The sequence below is a fragment of the Urtica dioica genome, chromosome 2 (genome assembly GCF_054948205.1).
Source record: "Urtica dioica subsp. dioica isolate 48M chromosome 2, U.dioica_male_clone48M_v1_H2, whole genome shotgun sequence".
NCBI lineage: Eukaryota > Viridiplantae > Streptophyta > Magnoliopsida > Rosales > Urticaceae > Urtica > Urtica dioica.
This window is the reverse complement of record NC_142757.1, coordinates 46,383,460-46,399,546: the sequence shown is the minus strand read 5'-3', so window position 1 is coordinate 46,399,546 and position 16,087 is coordinate 46,383,460. Positions and strand designations below refer to the sequence as shown.

The 16,087-nt window shown below is 37.3% G+C and overlaps 2 protein-coding genes across 2 annotated transcripts; one reads left to right on the top strand and one right to left on the bottom strand.

The window, feature by feature from the left end:
• Positions 1–1,162: 1,162 nt before the first annotated feature.
• Positions 1,163–8,910, bottom strand: CSLD6 (cellulose synthase-like D6). The gene is made up of 7 exons (XM_089606757.1): positions 8,011–8,910; positions 6,770–7,283; positions 5,982–6,296; positions 4,618–5,322; positions 3,468–3,712; positions 2,123–2,489; positions 1,163–1,673 (listed from the first exon to the last, which is right to left on the bottom strand). The coding sequence occupies exons 1-7, from the start codon at positions 8,355–8,357 to the stop codon at positions 1,251–1,253; spliced, it is 2,916 nt and encodes a 971-aa protein (XP_089462883.1). The 5' UTR covers positions 8,358–8,910; the 3' UTR covers positions 1,163–1,250.
• A 2,714-nt stretch (positions 8,911–11,624) lies between these two features.
• On the top strand, positions 11,625–14,231 carry LOC149405024 (uncharacterized). Its single transcript, XM_089607748.1, has 7 exons — positions 11,625–11,689; positions 11,759–11,817; positions 12,149–12,292; positions 12,869–13,503; positions 13,585–13,650; positions 13,699–13,720; positions 13,879–14,231. The coding sequence occupies exons 1-7, from the start codon at positions 11,625–11,627 to the stop codon at positions 14,229–14,231; spliced, it is 1,344 nt and encodes a 447-aa protein (XP_089463874.1).
• The last annotated feature ends 1,856 nt before the right edge of the window (positions 14,232–16,087 follow it).

Genomic DNA, 16,087 nt, shown 5'->3' with positions numbered 1-16,087 from the left:
CGAGTTTCATGAAAGGCCTGGTCTGAGCCTAGAGCATATGCCCTCAAGTCGACCCGGTTCGAGCCCTCAAAAAGCTCAATCCGAGCCCGATCCTGACCCTAATTAGGCCCGGTTCGAGCCCTACCTTTTTTTAAATAAAAAAATATTATATTTTTATTTCATATTTATAACTTTATGTGTAAAAAAATATTTTTAACATATAAATTTAATTTTATATTAATGATATTAATGCTTTTACTAATATATTTGTTATTTTGTTTAAAATTGTAATTTTTAATTTAAAAAAGTACTTTTTATATTACTTTTTATTATTATAATTTGAGATTTTAGAGGCCCAATTTAAGTCCTATTGTCGAAGGTTTGGTCCCAATTTGGACGTAAAGTCATATCCTTAAGCCTCGTTCGGCATCGTTTGGGCTTGAAGAAGAAAGATCGGTTCGGTCCGACCCTTTTAACACTTTTAGAGGTAGCAGGGTAATGAGAAACACGAGAATAAGACTTCGCTCATTTTTTTTTTTTTGTCACAAAGAATTTATCACATCAAGAATGAGATTCCGTTCAACCTAACCTTAAATTTTCAGTTAAGATCTACCTAACTGACACCTCTTAGAAACAGTTAACACCGGTTAAAAAAATAAACCAAAAAAATATCCAAAAAATCTTTAGCATAGCCTTAAGCCAATTTTTAGAAAAATAAAAAAGTAGTAAGATTAAAACACATATCCATAATCACATCTTGAATGTGACAAGCCTTTGAGCGTGCAAATGCGAAGTCATCGTTTCATTTGAAAAAAAAAAAAAAAAAGTCAAATGTTGACTTTATAGATTTAAGCTTGTATAATATGTATGTAATTACAAAAAGCCACAGGGTCACCAAACAGAGAATGAGTAAGCATGTATGAAATCAATGTAAAAATATATGAGACGACACGTAGTTCTAGAAGCATTGAAACGAGGATCCTATTTGAGAAGTAATTGAAGCGAGCTTAAAAGAAATTCATTTATTCGAAATCACCTAACTAATGAGCGTGCAAATGAAAGTCATCCTTTCATTTGGCAAAAGGAAAGTCAAATGGTTGACTATAAAGTTTAAACCTAGTATATTATACGTATGTAAAATGTAAGTAAGGGTTTTTTTTTTTTTTTTTTTTTTTTTAGTAGTAAAAAAAACAGTCAAGGTCACAGAACAAAAGAATGAGTTATGATGTGCGTATAAAAAAATCAATATGAGACGACACGTAGTATAGTAACTAGAACTGAAACGAGCCGCCGAGTTGAGAAGTATCAGAAGGAGGGTCAATAGCGACCCAGAGCAACGAAATGCTTATAGCCAAGAGACCAGACCACACAAAGACGACGGTCGGAGTTTTCCCTCTCCGGCCCATGAGCCCCTTCGCGAAAGGGTACAAGTGAAGCAACACCCAAAGGCTAAAGAAAACCCCGCCGAGCAAAGTCCCCCATTGCACCTCAACGCTGTACACGGCCTGGCACAGCGCCACCGCCACGGCCAGCACGTTCGTCGCCATGATCGTCAGCGGCGGCACCATCAGGGCCGTCCATTTGAGCTCGTAAAGATCGGCGAACTCGTCCTCGTCCCCTTCCTCCGAGGAAGATTTCGAGGTGAGGGTGAAGGAGATTTCAATCCCGGCGACCACCTTGAGGAGGCCCTGGAGGTAGAGGTGTAAATTCGGTAAATTATTTCATTTTGATTTATTTATTTTTAACCGAGCAAAATTTTAGTTAACAAAAAAAATTATATAAAATAGCCATCGAAACAAATTGATTAGCAAAATAGCCAAAATTTCAAATTTTTCAGCAAAATAGTCAAAATTACATTGTCAAATTTTATTTGACACTCAAATTATAATTTGTTACGATTATTATAAGCAATTTATTACTTTCAAAAAAATTTATCTTAGGGTCAATTTTTTTTTTTTTTTTGAAATCTAATTATTGCACATTTTGGCTATTTCATTAGTTTTAGGCAGACTTTGACTCATTTGTAAATTCAATAGTTTAAATTGGCTATTTAGCTAAATAACCCAAAACTTATTTATATATATTTAAAAAAAAAAAAAGCAATGCATTCATTACTAAACCGAATTTTCTATTTTACCTGGAGGACGGCGGCGAGGTGGGCGCTGGTGCCGCCGATGAGCCAAAACTGCTCGTTGCGCCACCAGTCTTGGAGGGAGATTCCGGACCACTTGATCTCGAGGGCTGCGAGGCCGACTAAGGTTAGGGATATGGCGAGGAGGTAGCAAAGGAATGCTGCGTCAACAGAGCCAACGATGAAGTGGTTGGAGAATAGCGATAGCGCCGGGAGGAAGCAGTAGGCGATGAGGAACACCGAGGTGAACGGGTAGATTCCCACGTTCAAGTACGCGATTTTTTGTAGGAGCTTCATCCGTGGGCCCGCTAGTACCGCATTGTTCCGCGAGAAGAAGATTTCTACCGACCCTGTCGCCCACCGGAGTACCTGGTGTAGCCTGAATTGGGATTTAAATATTAGTTTTTTTTTTTATCAATTAAAGGGGCAATTAGTCCAATAGTCTAATAGTCTACCATTTTTATAAAAAATAACTAAAGTTTTATTTTATTAAGAAGATAGTTTACCATACCCAAATCAATTAAATTAACTAAAACAATAAATTTAATTTATCTTGGATTGTTGAGTTTTTTTTTTTTTTTTTTTAATAAAATGATACTGTGGCTATAATTTTAAAATAAGCTACGAAATTGGCTAGTTGTAACAAATTCTTCAAAATTAAAAGGTATGGACAAGAGAATCTAGACCAGTTGGTAACGAATGAAAAACAAAAGAAGCCTGATTAAATAAATAGGATTGGGGAGGCCTGAAATTAAAAAGGATTTAAAATAATTTTTTTAATTAAAAAACTAAGAGAATCGAATTTAATTTTTATCAAACAAATGGATAATTAAAAGAAAAAAAAAAAGCGGTAGCTTCAATATTGTGAGGATCTCGCTTCCTAAGCGAGCTGATGAGTTCGAATCATGTCAAACGAAGTTGGTAATCCCAGTGGAAAATTAAGAGAATTGAATTTAATTTTATCACAGAAATAGATAATTAAACCACATAAACAAGGAGATGAGTTCGAGTCACCAACAAATGAAAACATTATAAAATAAAAATAACTACTTACAAAAGATGAGTTAAAATGACGTTATTTAGATCGCCGACCACCAAAGCCAGAAATATTCGACAATTTTTGTTTTATTTTCAAAGAAAAGACGGCATTTCTAGAAAGCCAAAACTCTTTTGAAAATTTTTTACGGAAAAAAAAAAACAAAAAAAAAAAAAGTGGAAGAGAAATTTGCGATAAAAAGCCAATTTTTTTCTTAATTCGTGTTACAAAATTTGAGCAATATTAAAGACATAATCTGTTTTATTAGACGAAGTGAAAAAGATTTGGAATTTTTTTTTTTTTTTTAGAAATGTTGGTTACCTGTCGGTGAGGTTGATTGGGGCGGTGCCACGGAAGGCGTCTCGCTTGTTATTTTTCATTGTCCCGGGGGGCGCGCAATAGACCGAGTGCCAACCGCGTTCGTGCATTCGATAGCCTGTGACGACGTCCTCTGTAACCGACCCGTAGATCCACCCGATGCTGCTCCCCCATTCGGTCTTGTCCTCGTACCAGCACGACACCACCTCCACCGCCTCTGCCACCGCTTCCGCTGCATCAAGCCGTTCCTGTTGCCGACCCCAAATGTCAATACTAAATTAAAATCACATCAATGATAAATAAATAAATAAATAAAATTAGCTCAGATAGTCACCAACCAATTTTGAGAGTGACGTTTTAGTTTATCAACTAGTCGTTAGAGCGAAATGATCATTATAGTAATATTTCTGTCATTTCATAAAAAAGAAAAAGATTAATGTTTTGTTCTCAGTTCTAAATTTCGTAAATTAAAACTATTTAATTAAAACAATTATAAATTTTATAATACTTTTTTAAAAATGATTATAAATAAGTTGTTATGGATTTGAATTTATGTTTCAATTTTTTTAGATTTTATATTTCATTTATTTTTTTTCTATGGCGACTACAGTGTAACGCAATCAATGTTTTTGTGATTCGTTTTATTTAATAACAATGCGAATTGGACTCAACTGAAATATAAAGGCTCTGGCATTATCGACGGAGAGATTAGCCTTGTGGTCTTAATTTACATATAGAGGAATTGATCCGAAGACTAATTAAGGTCCTAAAAATCACCTTTACCACTAGACGCATCCGTTTTTTTATCTTCCAAAACCTAATTTACCAACCAAAGTATCACTTTCTAGCATGATAATGCACATCATATTTGCACAAAAAAAATTGAGTACATTAGAAAAATAGCCAATTTAAATGTTTAACATTGCTAAATAACCAACGTCTGGTAAATCTTAGATAAATAGCCACTTTCAGTTGTAAATCTGAGGTAAATAATCATTTTTTTATATTAAATATTGGTTATTTACTTTACTTCTGAAAGTGGTTATTTATTTAAGATTTACCAAATGTTGGCTATATAGCAATGTCAAACGTAAATCGACTATTTTCCTAATTTTCATAAGAAAAAAAAATATTGAAGAAAAAAAGTTACTACCTCAGTGGCTGCAGCCAAAGCTCCCGCGGGGCGGTCCCCGATGGGCCGTCCCCGAAACTCTGCGACGGGGACGGACTCCACGAACATCCTCGAGTTTCCAAACCTCTTCGGCCGCACGAGCCCCGCGGCCTCCACGTCCGCCACCGCCGCGCCAAACCTCTTACTCCGGCGGTCAAAGAGGCGGCCGAACCACCGCCCCGGCCGGCGACCATCGAAATCGCCGCCGCTTCCGGCGGCGGGGGGCGGGTCGAACGCGTAGAGCGCGGTGCGGCGGAAGAGGCAGCCCGTGCCGACGTAGACGGGGCCCTGCAGGCCGTCGAGGGCCCGCATGGAGGCGTCGAAGAACACGGAGTTGTGGTTGGCGTAGCGGTCGGAGGGGTCGACGCCCTCGAAGCGCTGCGGGAACTGGACGAAGGCCACGCGGGCCCCGCCCCGGTCCCGGTCCATCATGAAGCACATGCCTTCCCTGGGCGCCCCCGAGTCGTTGACGTAGTGGTCGCAGTCGAGGTTGAGGATGAACGGCGCGTTCGACATCACCGCCGACGCGCGCACCAGCGCGTTCATCGCCCCCGCCTTCTTGTTGTGCTCGTACCCGGGCCGCTTCTCGCGCGACACGTACACCAGCATCGGGAGGCGCGAGTTTGGATCCTCCGCGGTGTCTTCGTCGTCGTCCGCTACGACGCTGCTCGGAGATTTCACCATCACCTGCAAAGAGATATTACAATCTGCTTCGAAATTACTAGTCCTAAAATTTGACAATAATGAAGATTTAAGCATTCTAAAGAGAAAAAAGAGAGTCCAAATAATAAATAAATAAAAATACAAAAACCTGAGTATATGATCTTAATACAATCAAAGAAAAAATAAAATAAAAGGGTCTTATAATAAATAGAATAATAATAATAATAAAGCTAATATATTACACTAATGTAACTTCTTTTATTATTATTATTTTATTTTCGTAGGCAAAGGTGTATGTTCATTTATTCAGTGAAAATAAATTTTTGGACATTGTATTTTGGACACCTTTTTTCCTTTTTTTTTTTTTTTTTTTTTTTTTTTTTTTTTTTTTTTTTTTTTTTTGTCGATTGGAATTTGGACCTAACAAGCAAAGTAACTGCTTTTTTGCTTTCTGGCAACCGAAAAATATAATGATGTCCAGGCAGCATGATTATTCATGGATAAATTTCTAAAAAACTGTTTCCCATTCAAGTGGTTGAATTTATACAATATTAGTTCTTACTAGCTCATATTATTATCAAATCAAAACAAACAGAAGAATTTGTATGAATTTATATATCAATTTTCCAAATATTAAATTACTGGCATAATTGAATAGAGCATAGGAAGAGCAAGAGTTAGACCTGTACAATACTGGCATGGTCACCCCTAGAGTGGTATTGGGCCGGGACAGTCCAAGTCCCGGGCCACTGAGTCCCGTCGGACATCCACGTGGCCTTGACCACGGTTAAAGCCTCCTCTTCCTCCTCCACGTCATCACCTTCCCTCTCCCTCTCTATCGCTCTCTCCCGCCGCGCCTGCAACATCCTCATCTCCTCCCTCGTGTTGTGCGCCTCAGAACGCCGCCGTATAGCGTCGGTCAACGCGTTGACCCTCACCTTGAACTCCGCGTACTCCCTCCTCACCATCCTCCGATCCCGCACAAAGTCCGGCCTCACCTGTTGGAATCGCGGTCTCAATATTATTAATCCCACTGTATTACCATGTCTGTGTTTAAGTGATCTGACTTATGAGCTTACATAGACTATATATTGATTAGAGTAAGACCTAAATATTGAGGCAGATCATACTACTACCCATCGACGTTCATCGGTTTCCGCTTTTGTTTAAGTCTTATGAATGTAAGAGCTCAAATAATCTTTAGATTAGAGTATGGCCTAAATTTAACTAAGTCACCTAATATTGAGTCCTTATATAAAAGCGGTTATGATTCTCTGTATGAAAATTAAGTACATCAGAAGATTATTGTCTATGACATGTTAGCTCAAATAATATAAAGCGGTTATGGCTCTCTATATATATTATATAAAAATTAGATATAGTCAAGTAAGATCATACTAGAAATTAATATTTAGCTTCCCTTTATGGACGATATATATATATATATTTGAAGTAATAAATGTAGGGTCACCTTGCCCTTGAGGGGGTCGAGACGGAGGCGATTGAAGTAGGCCTCGGGATTGCGCGGCTCCACGGCGTGCTTCCGGCAGAAGGGGACCCACACGGCGGCGAAACTGGCGGCCTCGGCGGTGGCCTCGAAGGTGAGCAGGGCCCCTCCGTCGTCGGAGACGTAGCAGGCGAGGCGGTGCGGGGGGTAGTCGGCCGCCAGCACCGACAAGACCGTGTTGGCCGTCACCAAAGGCGGCTCCTTCTCGGGATCCGCGGTGGAGATGAACACGTCGATGGCCGGGAGGTCCGTCGACAGGGATCCTCCGCGCGGCTCGAACAAGCCGCGGAGGGCCTCGGGGTCGGCGGCTCGCTCCACGGGACGGAGCTTCGGGAGCTGATCGAGGAGCCACGAGAAGGCGAACCACGCCTCGCAAACGACGGAGATGCTCCACAGCCATATCGCCTCCTCGTTCGGGTGTTTGAATCTCCAGTGGAGGAAAAGTCCCAGAAATACCATTCTCACTACTATCAACGACCTGTACTTTTTTTTTTTTTTTATAGGAAAGAAAGTTAGTCATCTTTAAATTTAAACCTCGAGTTAATTTTACATTAGCTATCCTTGAACTTCGAAAACATGGCACCGTGCAGGGATGGACCCACTTCAGACGGCTTGAAGTAGGTCCGTCCCTGCGTGGCGCAAAAAAAAAGTTTAAAGCTTGAATCAGGCCTTAAATCTTTTTTTTTTTCATTTATACTTTTTGTCGGTTTTTTATTTTTATTTTTTTACCTTTAAAATTTACAAAAGTTTGTGACTCTTTTGAGTTGCTTTCATCAATTGTTTTGTTGAATCTCATATTTATTTGACCCAATTTTTTTTTTAAGATAAAAAAATCGTTCAAACTAAAAAAAAAACATAAAACATTATACAAAAATTTTAATGTTCTAATACTCAATTTTTAGTTGTTGCTGCTGCTAATAGTTAGCAATTTGCCACTTCAAATACCGTCAACATACTTTGGCGAATGGTTTATTTTACCATAAAGAATCAAAGTCAAATGAACTTGGTCGCAACTATTTAAATTTCTTTAATAGAATCGGAAAAAAGTTAGGCGAAAGAATAACAGGTGGTGCCAATTGTGTGTCCAAAGTTGAGAATTTTAATTGCAATAAAAAAAAATATATCAAGGCCAATATACGACAAATAATCCAAGTATCTCGATATTCTAAAAAGCGTAATTGTCAAAAAAAAAAATGAAGAGTTACCTATAAAGAATGAGTATTGCGGCGGAGATGGTGGTCTTCGTGGTCAACGGCCGTGACTGCTTCTCTTGAAACGTTTCCGAAAAGGCCTCGGAATCGTCTTCTTCTTCTTCTTCATCGTCCTCTGGAGCGATCGCGTTCCCGTATCCGTACGTGCCTTTGGTCTCGAACAGCCACGTGGACTGCTCGCTTTGCCGCGGCGGCGTGGAAGCCTCCGACGCCGGAAGATTGTTGTCCGGCGTCAACGGCACGTGGACAGTATATGGCGCGAACTTTATGCCTCTCGTCTCAGTTTCTTCATCGCCGTCGTCGTCGTAGCTCGCTTCTCTGCGCCTCACCGCGTTTTTCATGTCGTTTTTTTTTCTCTCTGTTTGACGGGAAAAAAAAAACGAGTGTCTCTGTTTCGGCTCTCTGACGAACTAAGGAAGAGTTTTCATCCTTATTATTGTGGCGTCACCGAATCGCGTTGACAGTTTCGTAGCTTTAGGCCAAATGGGAAAAAAATCGATGATGTGGATATGAATATGAATATTTATGTATTAATCGAATGAGATTTGGTCTATGGAAAACCAAACTGGGTTATGTATGTGTATTTTTATGAGAAAAATTCTACTCTAAAACACGGTTCTCGTCAATACCAAACCAAAAATATTAATAATAATAATTTTATTTTTCACACGCCGGCTCTGAACAAATATTGTATCAGCAGAAGGCTGAACCTGTCTTAGAAGGGTTGGAGTTTTTTTTTTTTTGGGTGATTAAGTTTGAATAGATTGAGGGTTTTTTTTTTGTAGGTAATAATAAATAAGTTTTGCTGGTTTGACTTGTCTTTCTATTTCACTTTCGGGGGTAGTAAGTTTTGTTGGAGAGAGAGAGAGAGAGAGAGAGGAATGAGGAAGTTGTAAAAGTGTAATTTCGGGTGTTGAAATGTCATGAATTAATAAGAGGATTCCTTAATAAGATGCTGGGTAGTTTTGGTAGCTTACCATGTTTACAGACGCGTGTTTTTTATTTTACTGCAAAAATAAATAATTTAACACACATTTACTTATTCATATATTTTTTTATGAAAAAAAAAAATTTGATGTCGGTATTTAAAAACAGTTGTATCTAAATATGAAATGGGAAACAAATAATATGTTTGATATTATGTTGGGAAATTAATCAAGGACAGTATAACCAAAGGATCACAAAAGAAAATGGCACAGATATTATTCTATTCTACTTTGGATAGTTTTTATACAAACTCTTGAAACAAATACTAATTCGGGCACCCTAACTTTCTAATTTCAATATGGTCATGCTAAAGTTTTAGTATGTTAGCCTTTCACCCAAATATTTTAATTGTTAATTTTCTGAAATTAAAAAGGGCTATTTAGCCAATTTCAAATTTGAGTTTAAGGAACTAATCAAATATTTCATTTATTTTCGTAAATTAGCCATTTATCAAAATTAACATATTTATCAATATTAACGTATATAAATACCAAGTACAATTATGCAAAATACTATATAATTATAAATATTTAGCGATTTAAGTCACAAAAACATAAGCATTTGTATTTTAGCCAACATTTTGTAAATTTTTGGTAAATAGCCATAAATGTGTCGTAAATAGTCAAAAATATGACGTAACCAATGTGATTTACACATATTACTAGAAATTTACCCTACGTAAATAGATTTACGTGGCTATTTGCCAAAAATTAACGAAACATTGGCTATTTAAAAAATTTTAACGTTTCATATGGCTATATAGTCACTGAACCCATATAATTAATGAGGTCACGTCACTAAATGTGGTTAGATTTTAAACATGCTTAAAACATTATTAGATAGATTGTAAATCTAATGTTTCAAGTGGCATACTCTATAGAATTTTTCTAAATAAGGAAAAGTAAATATAGTCCCACAAATTAAAAAAATATTTCCCTCGCAATTAATTATTTCACAAAAAAAATTTAAAAAATTCTTACACTTCATTTTGAAATAACACTAGAAATGCATAAATTTATTAACAGCAAGAAACACTTTGAAAATAAAAGAATATGAAGACATACATCCACTAACAATAATTAACGATTAGTAATTGTGCAAAACTTAGGACAAAAATGATAAGAAAAAAAATGAAGACGGTCAGATATCATCAATAATTAACGATTATTAATCGTGCAGAACACAGAAAACTAGAAAACCCAATAAGTTATTAACAATTAATTATATATATATATATATATATATATATATATTAGCATAGTTTAGAAGAAAAACCAAAAAATCATACAAGGCCAACCAAGATAGAGTGATGTAGACTAGGGGTTTAGAAAGAAGAAGAACAAACACATGGAAGCACGAATTCTATAAATATTTTTTTACAAAAAACTTGAAATAAAAAGAAAAATATAGAAAAAGCTTAAAATATAAAAATATCAAACAAAAAATGAAAAAAAAACACTGTTTTGGAGCCCTAAACAGCGTATTTTGGCTAAAATAATTGGAAGCTCGTGATATAGCCACAAGGTTGTTTTTGTTGACCTATTTTCATTTTCACTAAAAAATACAACTGATTTGCGAAATTTTGCTTCGTGTACCAATACTACATGAGAGAGAGAGAGAGAGAGAGAGAGAGAGAAATGTTGATAATGAAATACATTCAAATTTCAATCAGTTACTAATATCGTACTAAGTAAGAAATTGTTTATTTATTTATTTTAGAAATATATATATATATATATATATATATATATATATATATATAATTACTTAATTAATGGGATAAATTCGGTACACACTAGTTTAATAAAAACAAACTAATAACAGAGCTGGTAGGACTTCAGTTCAACGGTAAGATAAAAATAAATAGGTTGTTCCATTACAATTAATTGATTCATGAATATTAAAAGATTTTTTCTAAATTAGCGAAATAGTTAAATTTACAAAAACTGTGTAAATCTCAACTTAAATGTTTTTTTGATATATATTTTTTTAAAATTGATAAATTGCTCATATACATTATCAAATATTTTAGTGATAGCGTTAATTTTTTATTTACAATGTAATTTTTTGTTATTTTACCAATCAAATAATTTCAAATGACCATGTAAAGTTTTTTCAAAATAATAAATATAGGAGAGCATATAAGAAAAACAATAATGTAAAGTTAGACCAAAGTACAAAAAAAAGTATATATATATATATATATATATATGAAAAAATGACATGAACTAGCCAATTCAAACTATGGCTTTTGCAAAATAGCCATAGTTTCATTAGGTTAGGCAAAATAGCCAATTGAGAGTACAAATACCATTACACCCTTTATAGTTTGGTATATAAGCTTCGGTTTCAAATTTTCGTCCCTTTTTCCTTCTAATTTCGCTCAAACTCACTCCATTTTTTCCTTCAAATTTCCGTTCAAACTCTTTCTTCTCTTCCGATTTCAATCCAAATCTTCATTTCGATCCGCGAATTTATCATTTCGAACTCAATCTTCTCTTCATTTCGTCAAAATCGTCCTTTCAGTTTCGGCGATCTTTTTTCGTCTTCGGAGAATTGCTCTGATTTAAGCGTTCCTTCTTTGAGTTTGCGTTGATTCTCAGTCGTCGGCGAATTCATCAATGAATTTCGACGGCGATTTCATTAATCCAGCAGGTCAGTTTCCTTGCGTTCGTTTCTTTTCACTGTATTTTTTTTATCTTCTATATTGTTGTGGAATTTTATATTTTTTTGTTGTATTCAATCTGTTATTCAGGAGTTTTTCAATGGCATTGGTGACGAGTTCTATTTTTCTACCAGATTTTGCTAAAGCAGGTCAGTTTCGTTCTTAGATTGAATTTTCTCAAGTTGTTTTTGTTTTTGTTTTGTATTCTGCGTTCATGAATTGGATTTCCAGGTTTTCATTAAATTTAAGCCTGGCTCGACTAAATTTAATCCCGTCTTCATAAAGCTTACATGTTGTCTTTATAGTTCGCTCGGATTAAATTTAATCCTGCCTTCACTATTTTTAATCTTCTGTTCGTAATGCTTTCATTCTGACTGTGGTTCGTTAATTTTGTTCATTTTGTTCATGATCCTGAATTCCTTGATTTCGTTAACACTAATCAAGGTTCTCTTGATGTTAATCTACCTTTTCATTGTGTAGTTGATTTGTTCGAAGCTCTCGCATGTGTTGACGACGTTGGCCTTTCCGATGATGATTTGCAAGCTATTTCAGATTTGGATGAGGTTGATCTTGTTGACAACTTGGAATTGAACAGCATGCCGTCTAATTTTGATGTGAAGGAGGGTAGTTTTTTTTTCTTGAAAAGACTCTATTGGTGAATTCTTTGAAGATGATATCAATCAAGAACAACTTTGAGTTCAAAGTTTCCCGGTCTAGCAAAAGCAGGTATTTCATAGTTTGCAACAAACAACCTTGCGATTTGAAGTTAAGTGCGTCCGTGTGTGGGGACTCGGGTGTATGGGTGATTAGAAAGTACCAAAAAGAACACACGTGCGTTGTCGAAGTAGTTTCAGCAAAGCATCGGCAAGCATCGGCGTCACTTATTAGCGAGTGTGTGAAGAGAGAGTTCTACAATGGTCGTGCAGACCATATGGTTCCTAACGATGTTGTGGATCATATGCGGACGCATTACAAAGTCAACATATCTTATTTTACTGCGTGGAAAGGTCGGGATCTCGTGTTGAAATAAGTTATAGGTTCGCATGCAACCTCGTACTCACTTCTTCCGGTTGTTGCTGAGATGATAGCATAAAAGAATCAAGATAGTGTTCTTTTCCTCTTTTGGTTTCTGTCATTAATTGTAATCCAGGCTAGATTAAAGTTAATCTGACTGACAATGTCATATTTTTCTTGAATTAGGAACTTATTATACTTTTGAGATCAAACCTTCCGGAGAATTTAGGAACTTCTTTATTGCGATCGGGGCTTCAATTGAAGCTTGGAAGCATACTCGCCCCGTGATCTCCGTCGATGGAACATTTTTGAAAGGGAAATTTACAGGGACGTTATTGCTAGCGGCTGCGATGGACGATGATAACCATATCCTTCCATTAGCGTTTGGACTTGTTGATACGGAGAGTAATGCTACATGGCGTTGGTTCTTCGAAAATATCAAGAACGCGTTCGGCGATCGCGAGAACTTGGTTGTTATATCGGATCGGAAGACGTCGATCCCCAAGGGAGCATTGGAAGTCTTCCCGTATGCGAATTACGGCGTTTGCATTCAGCATTTATGGGGTAACTTACTGACGAAGTTTCGCCGTCGTAAACTTCGGCCACTTTTTCTCAAGGCTGCCAAGGCATACACGCACGACGAGTACGAGTATTTTTTGGACAAACTTAGTGACAAGCAGTCGGGAATCAAGGATTATTTGATTGAAGCTAATCCGGAATTGTGGGCTCGTTCCAAATTCCCGGGGAAAAGATATCAAGTCATGACAACTAACATCTCGGAGTGCATGAACGCTGTTCTACGAGAAAATCGGAGCTGGCCGGTAGTTTTCCTAGTCTTGGTTTTTAGGAAAAAACTATAGCAATGGTTTTATAGACGTATGTCGTCTTTTGAATCGATGAAGTCTCGGTTGACTTCTTGGGCGTATAAGCTCATATTGGAGAAGGAAGATGAAGTTCGGTCTATGAAGGTATGTGTTTCTTTATGTATGTTTTTTTTAGTGTTTATGAATGTTTAGGCTGTTAAAACTATTTCACATCGTAGTTTAATTCATATTTTCATGTGTTTAATGTAGGATTAATTTTAATCCATCTTGGATTAATCTTACTGATAGTGCCATATTTATCTTGAATTAGGTCAATGAAGTTCATTTGACGCTATTCGAGGTGGTTTGATGGGCAACGATCTGTTACTGTAGATATCCTGAACAGAAGTTGTTCGTGCTTGTTTTGGCAATTAGAAGAGATTCCTTGCGGACATGCCGTGGCCGCTCTTTGGATGGGAAAGCTCGACCCGATGAACTATGTGTCTTCATATTACACCAAGGAGACGTTGATGGCGACTTATTCCAGATGCGTCTATCCTATAAACGAGAATCAAGCCTCATTGGTTCGTGCGGGTGATACGAGCGTTATCAAACCGCCTAAGCTCAAGACTCTTCCTGGAAGGCCTCGGAAGAAAAGGATTCGTTCTTCGAATGAATTCAAACATGTGCATTGTGGTTCATGCCGTGAAGCCGGACACAACACTAGAACTTGTGCGAAGATCTAGGGTTCATTTCATTTCATTTGTGTATTCTTTTGGTTTTTGGTTTTTTGAATTTTTTTTGCAATTATGTTGACTTTGGTATTGTTCATTTTCAATTTTGACATTGTAGTTTAATTCAGAATATTTGGAATAGATTGGCATGATTAATTTTGTTCATATTTTCATGAGTTTAAGGTAGGATTAATTTTAGTCTTGCCTGGATTAAAATTAACAATGAAATTAACTGACTAATCCAACCTTCAATGCCATGATACAAACAGTGATAGAGAACTGAAAATAACCCAAATATTACTCTAACGATTCTGGATTAAAATTCAAAAGATATTAACTCACTAATCTAACCTTCCATGCAATTTCTTTACAAACATTGATAGAGAACTGAAAATAACACAAATATTACTCTAACGTTTCCTATTACATGTTTCTTCATTTTTTTTTATCATAGATTGAGTAAGGTTAAGGCTGAAGCTTGGCATGTCCTCGGGGGTAGGCATCTCCACAAGCTGCTCTGTCGTCGTCTCCACGTCCGGCTTCTCAGGCTGCTCTGTTGTCGTCTCCACGGCCGGCATCCCGGGCTGCTTTGTTGTTGTCTCAACGGTCGGCTTCTCGGGCTGCTTTGTCGTCGTCTCCACGGCCGGCTTCTCGGGCTTTTCTTCATTCTTCTTCAAAGCAGCCTTCTTTTGCCTTTTTTGTTTTTGCACATCGGGGTCCGCGGATCCAAACTCCGTTGTATAAGGCAGACACATAACAGCAGCCTTGTGTTGTTCGCGTTTCCGCGGTGACCTGCGGACGATTGGAGCTTCTCGCCTTGCAGCTTTTTTAAAAACCTGCAACAATTACAGCAAAATAATCATGTTTTCAGTGACTGCATACTTTTTAATCCTGCATTCCTAAGAATTAATCCAGGATTAATGACCAATTACCCTCATCTTCAAATTTCCTTTTTGGAGTGTAACCATTTGACCTACGCCATCCTCGCCCCGGGTTGAAATCTGTTCCGCCACCGCAGTGTCAGCCCTTTCGTTCTCCTTCACCGTTGTCGGGTCAATTGGAATCTATTCAGGCATCTCGGTGTTGAGGTGAAACAAATTAATCCAGGGTTCACTATTAATAATCCAGGTTCCAAACACTAAAAAATATGTCGAGTTTTCAAACCTGTATAGTTGATGTCGCTGGGTCGATTGCAACCCTTTCGGTGTCCTTCACTGTTGGTGGGTTGGTTGGAATCTCTTCAGCCCTCTCGATGTTCAACTGAAACATTAGCGGTCTAGTTAACATTCTTTATTAGGCATAATTTGAAATTTATACCAAATAAACAAAGTTAATTATTACTTACAATAGTTTGTATGTCGTTTACAATGTAGTTTATATCATCGAAGTCAGAGATGTGGAGCGATTATGAGGCGATTCCGGCGTTTGATGATTCCACCATACTTTTGTCTTTTATCTTTAGTACCATTTGATGGAGTGCATTGAGTTTGGTGTCGAGTCTGTCCAATCTCTTCTCCAATCTCATCTCCATTGCCCTCATAGCATTGAGTATGACATTTTCACGCACTGAAGGCATCGGTGTTGACAGTGCTTGTTGTTGTGGTGTATGCACCGAGTCCTCATCGCGACTCTCCTGTTGTTGTCCTTCGGGTGCTGGCTGCATCGTGGTTAGAAATGGCTAAATGTACTCCTTATTCAATTCAGCCCTTGTGCACTCAATTTCGATCAGCGATAGCTACATTTAACAACATAATCCATCATAGATTAAATATAATCCCAGTTTAAAACATATATTTTCTAACAACAAAACATGAAAACATACCGCTGGGTTGTCGAAAACCTCCTCTAACAAGTTGAAGAAGCTGGGC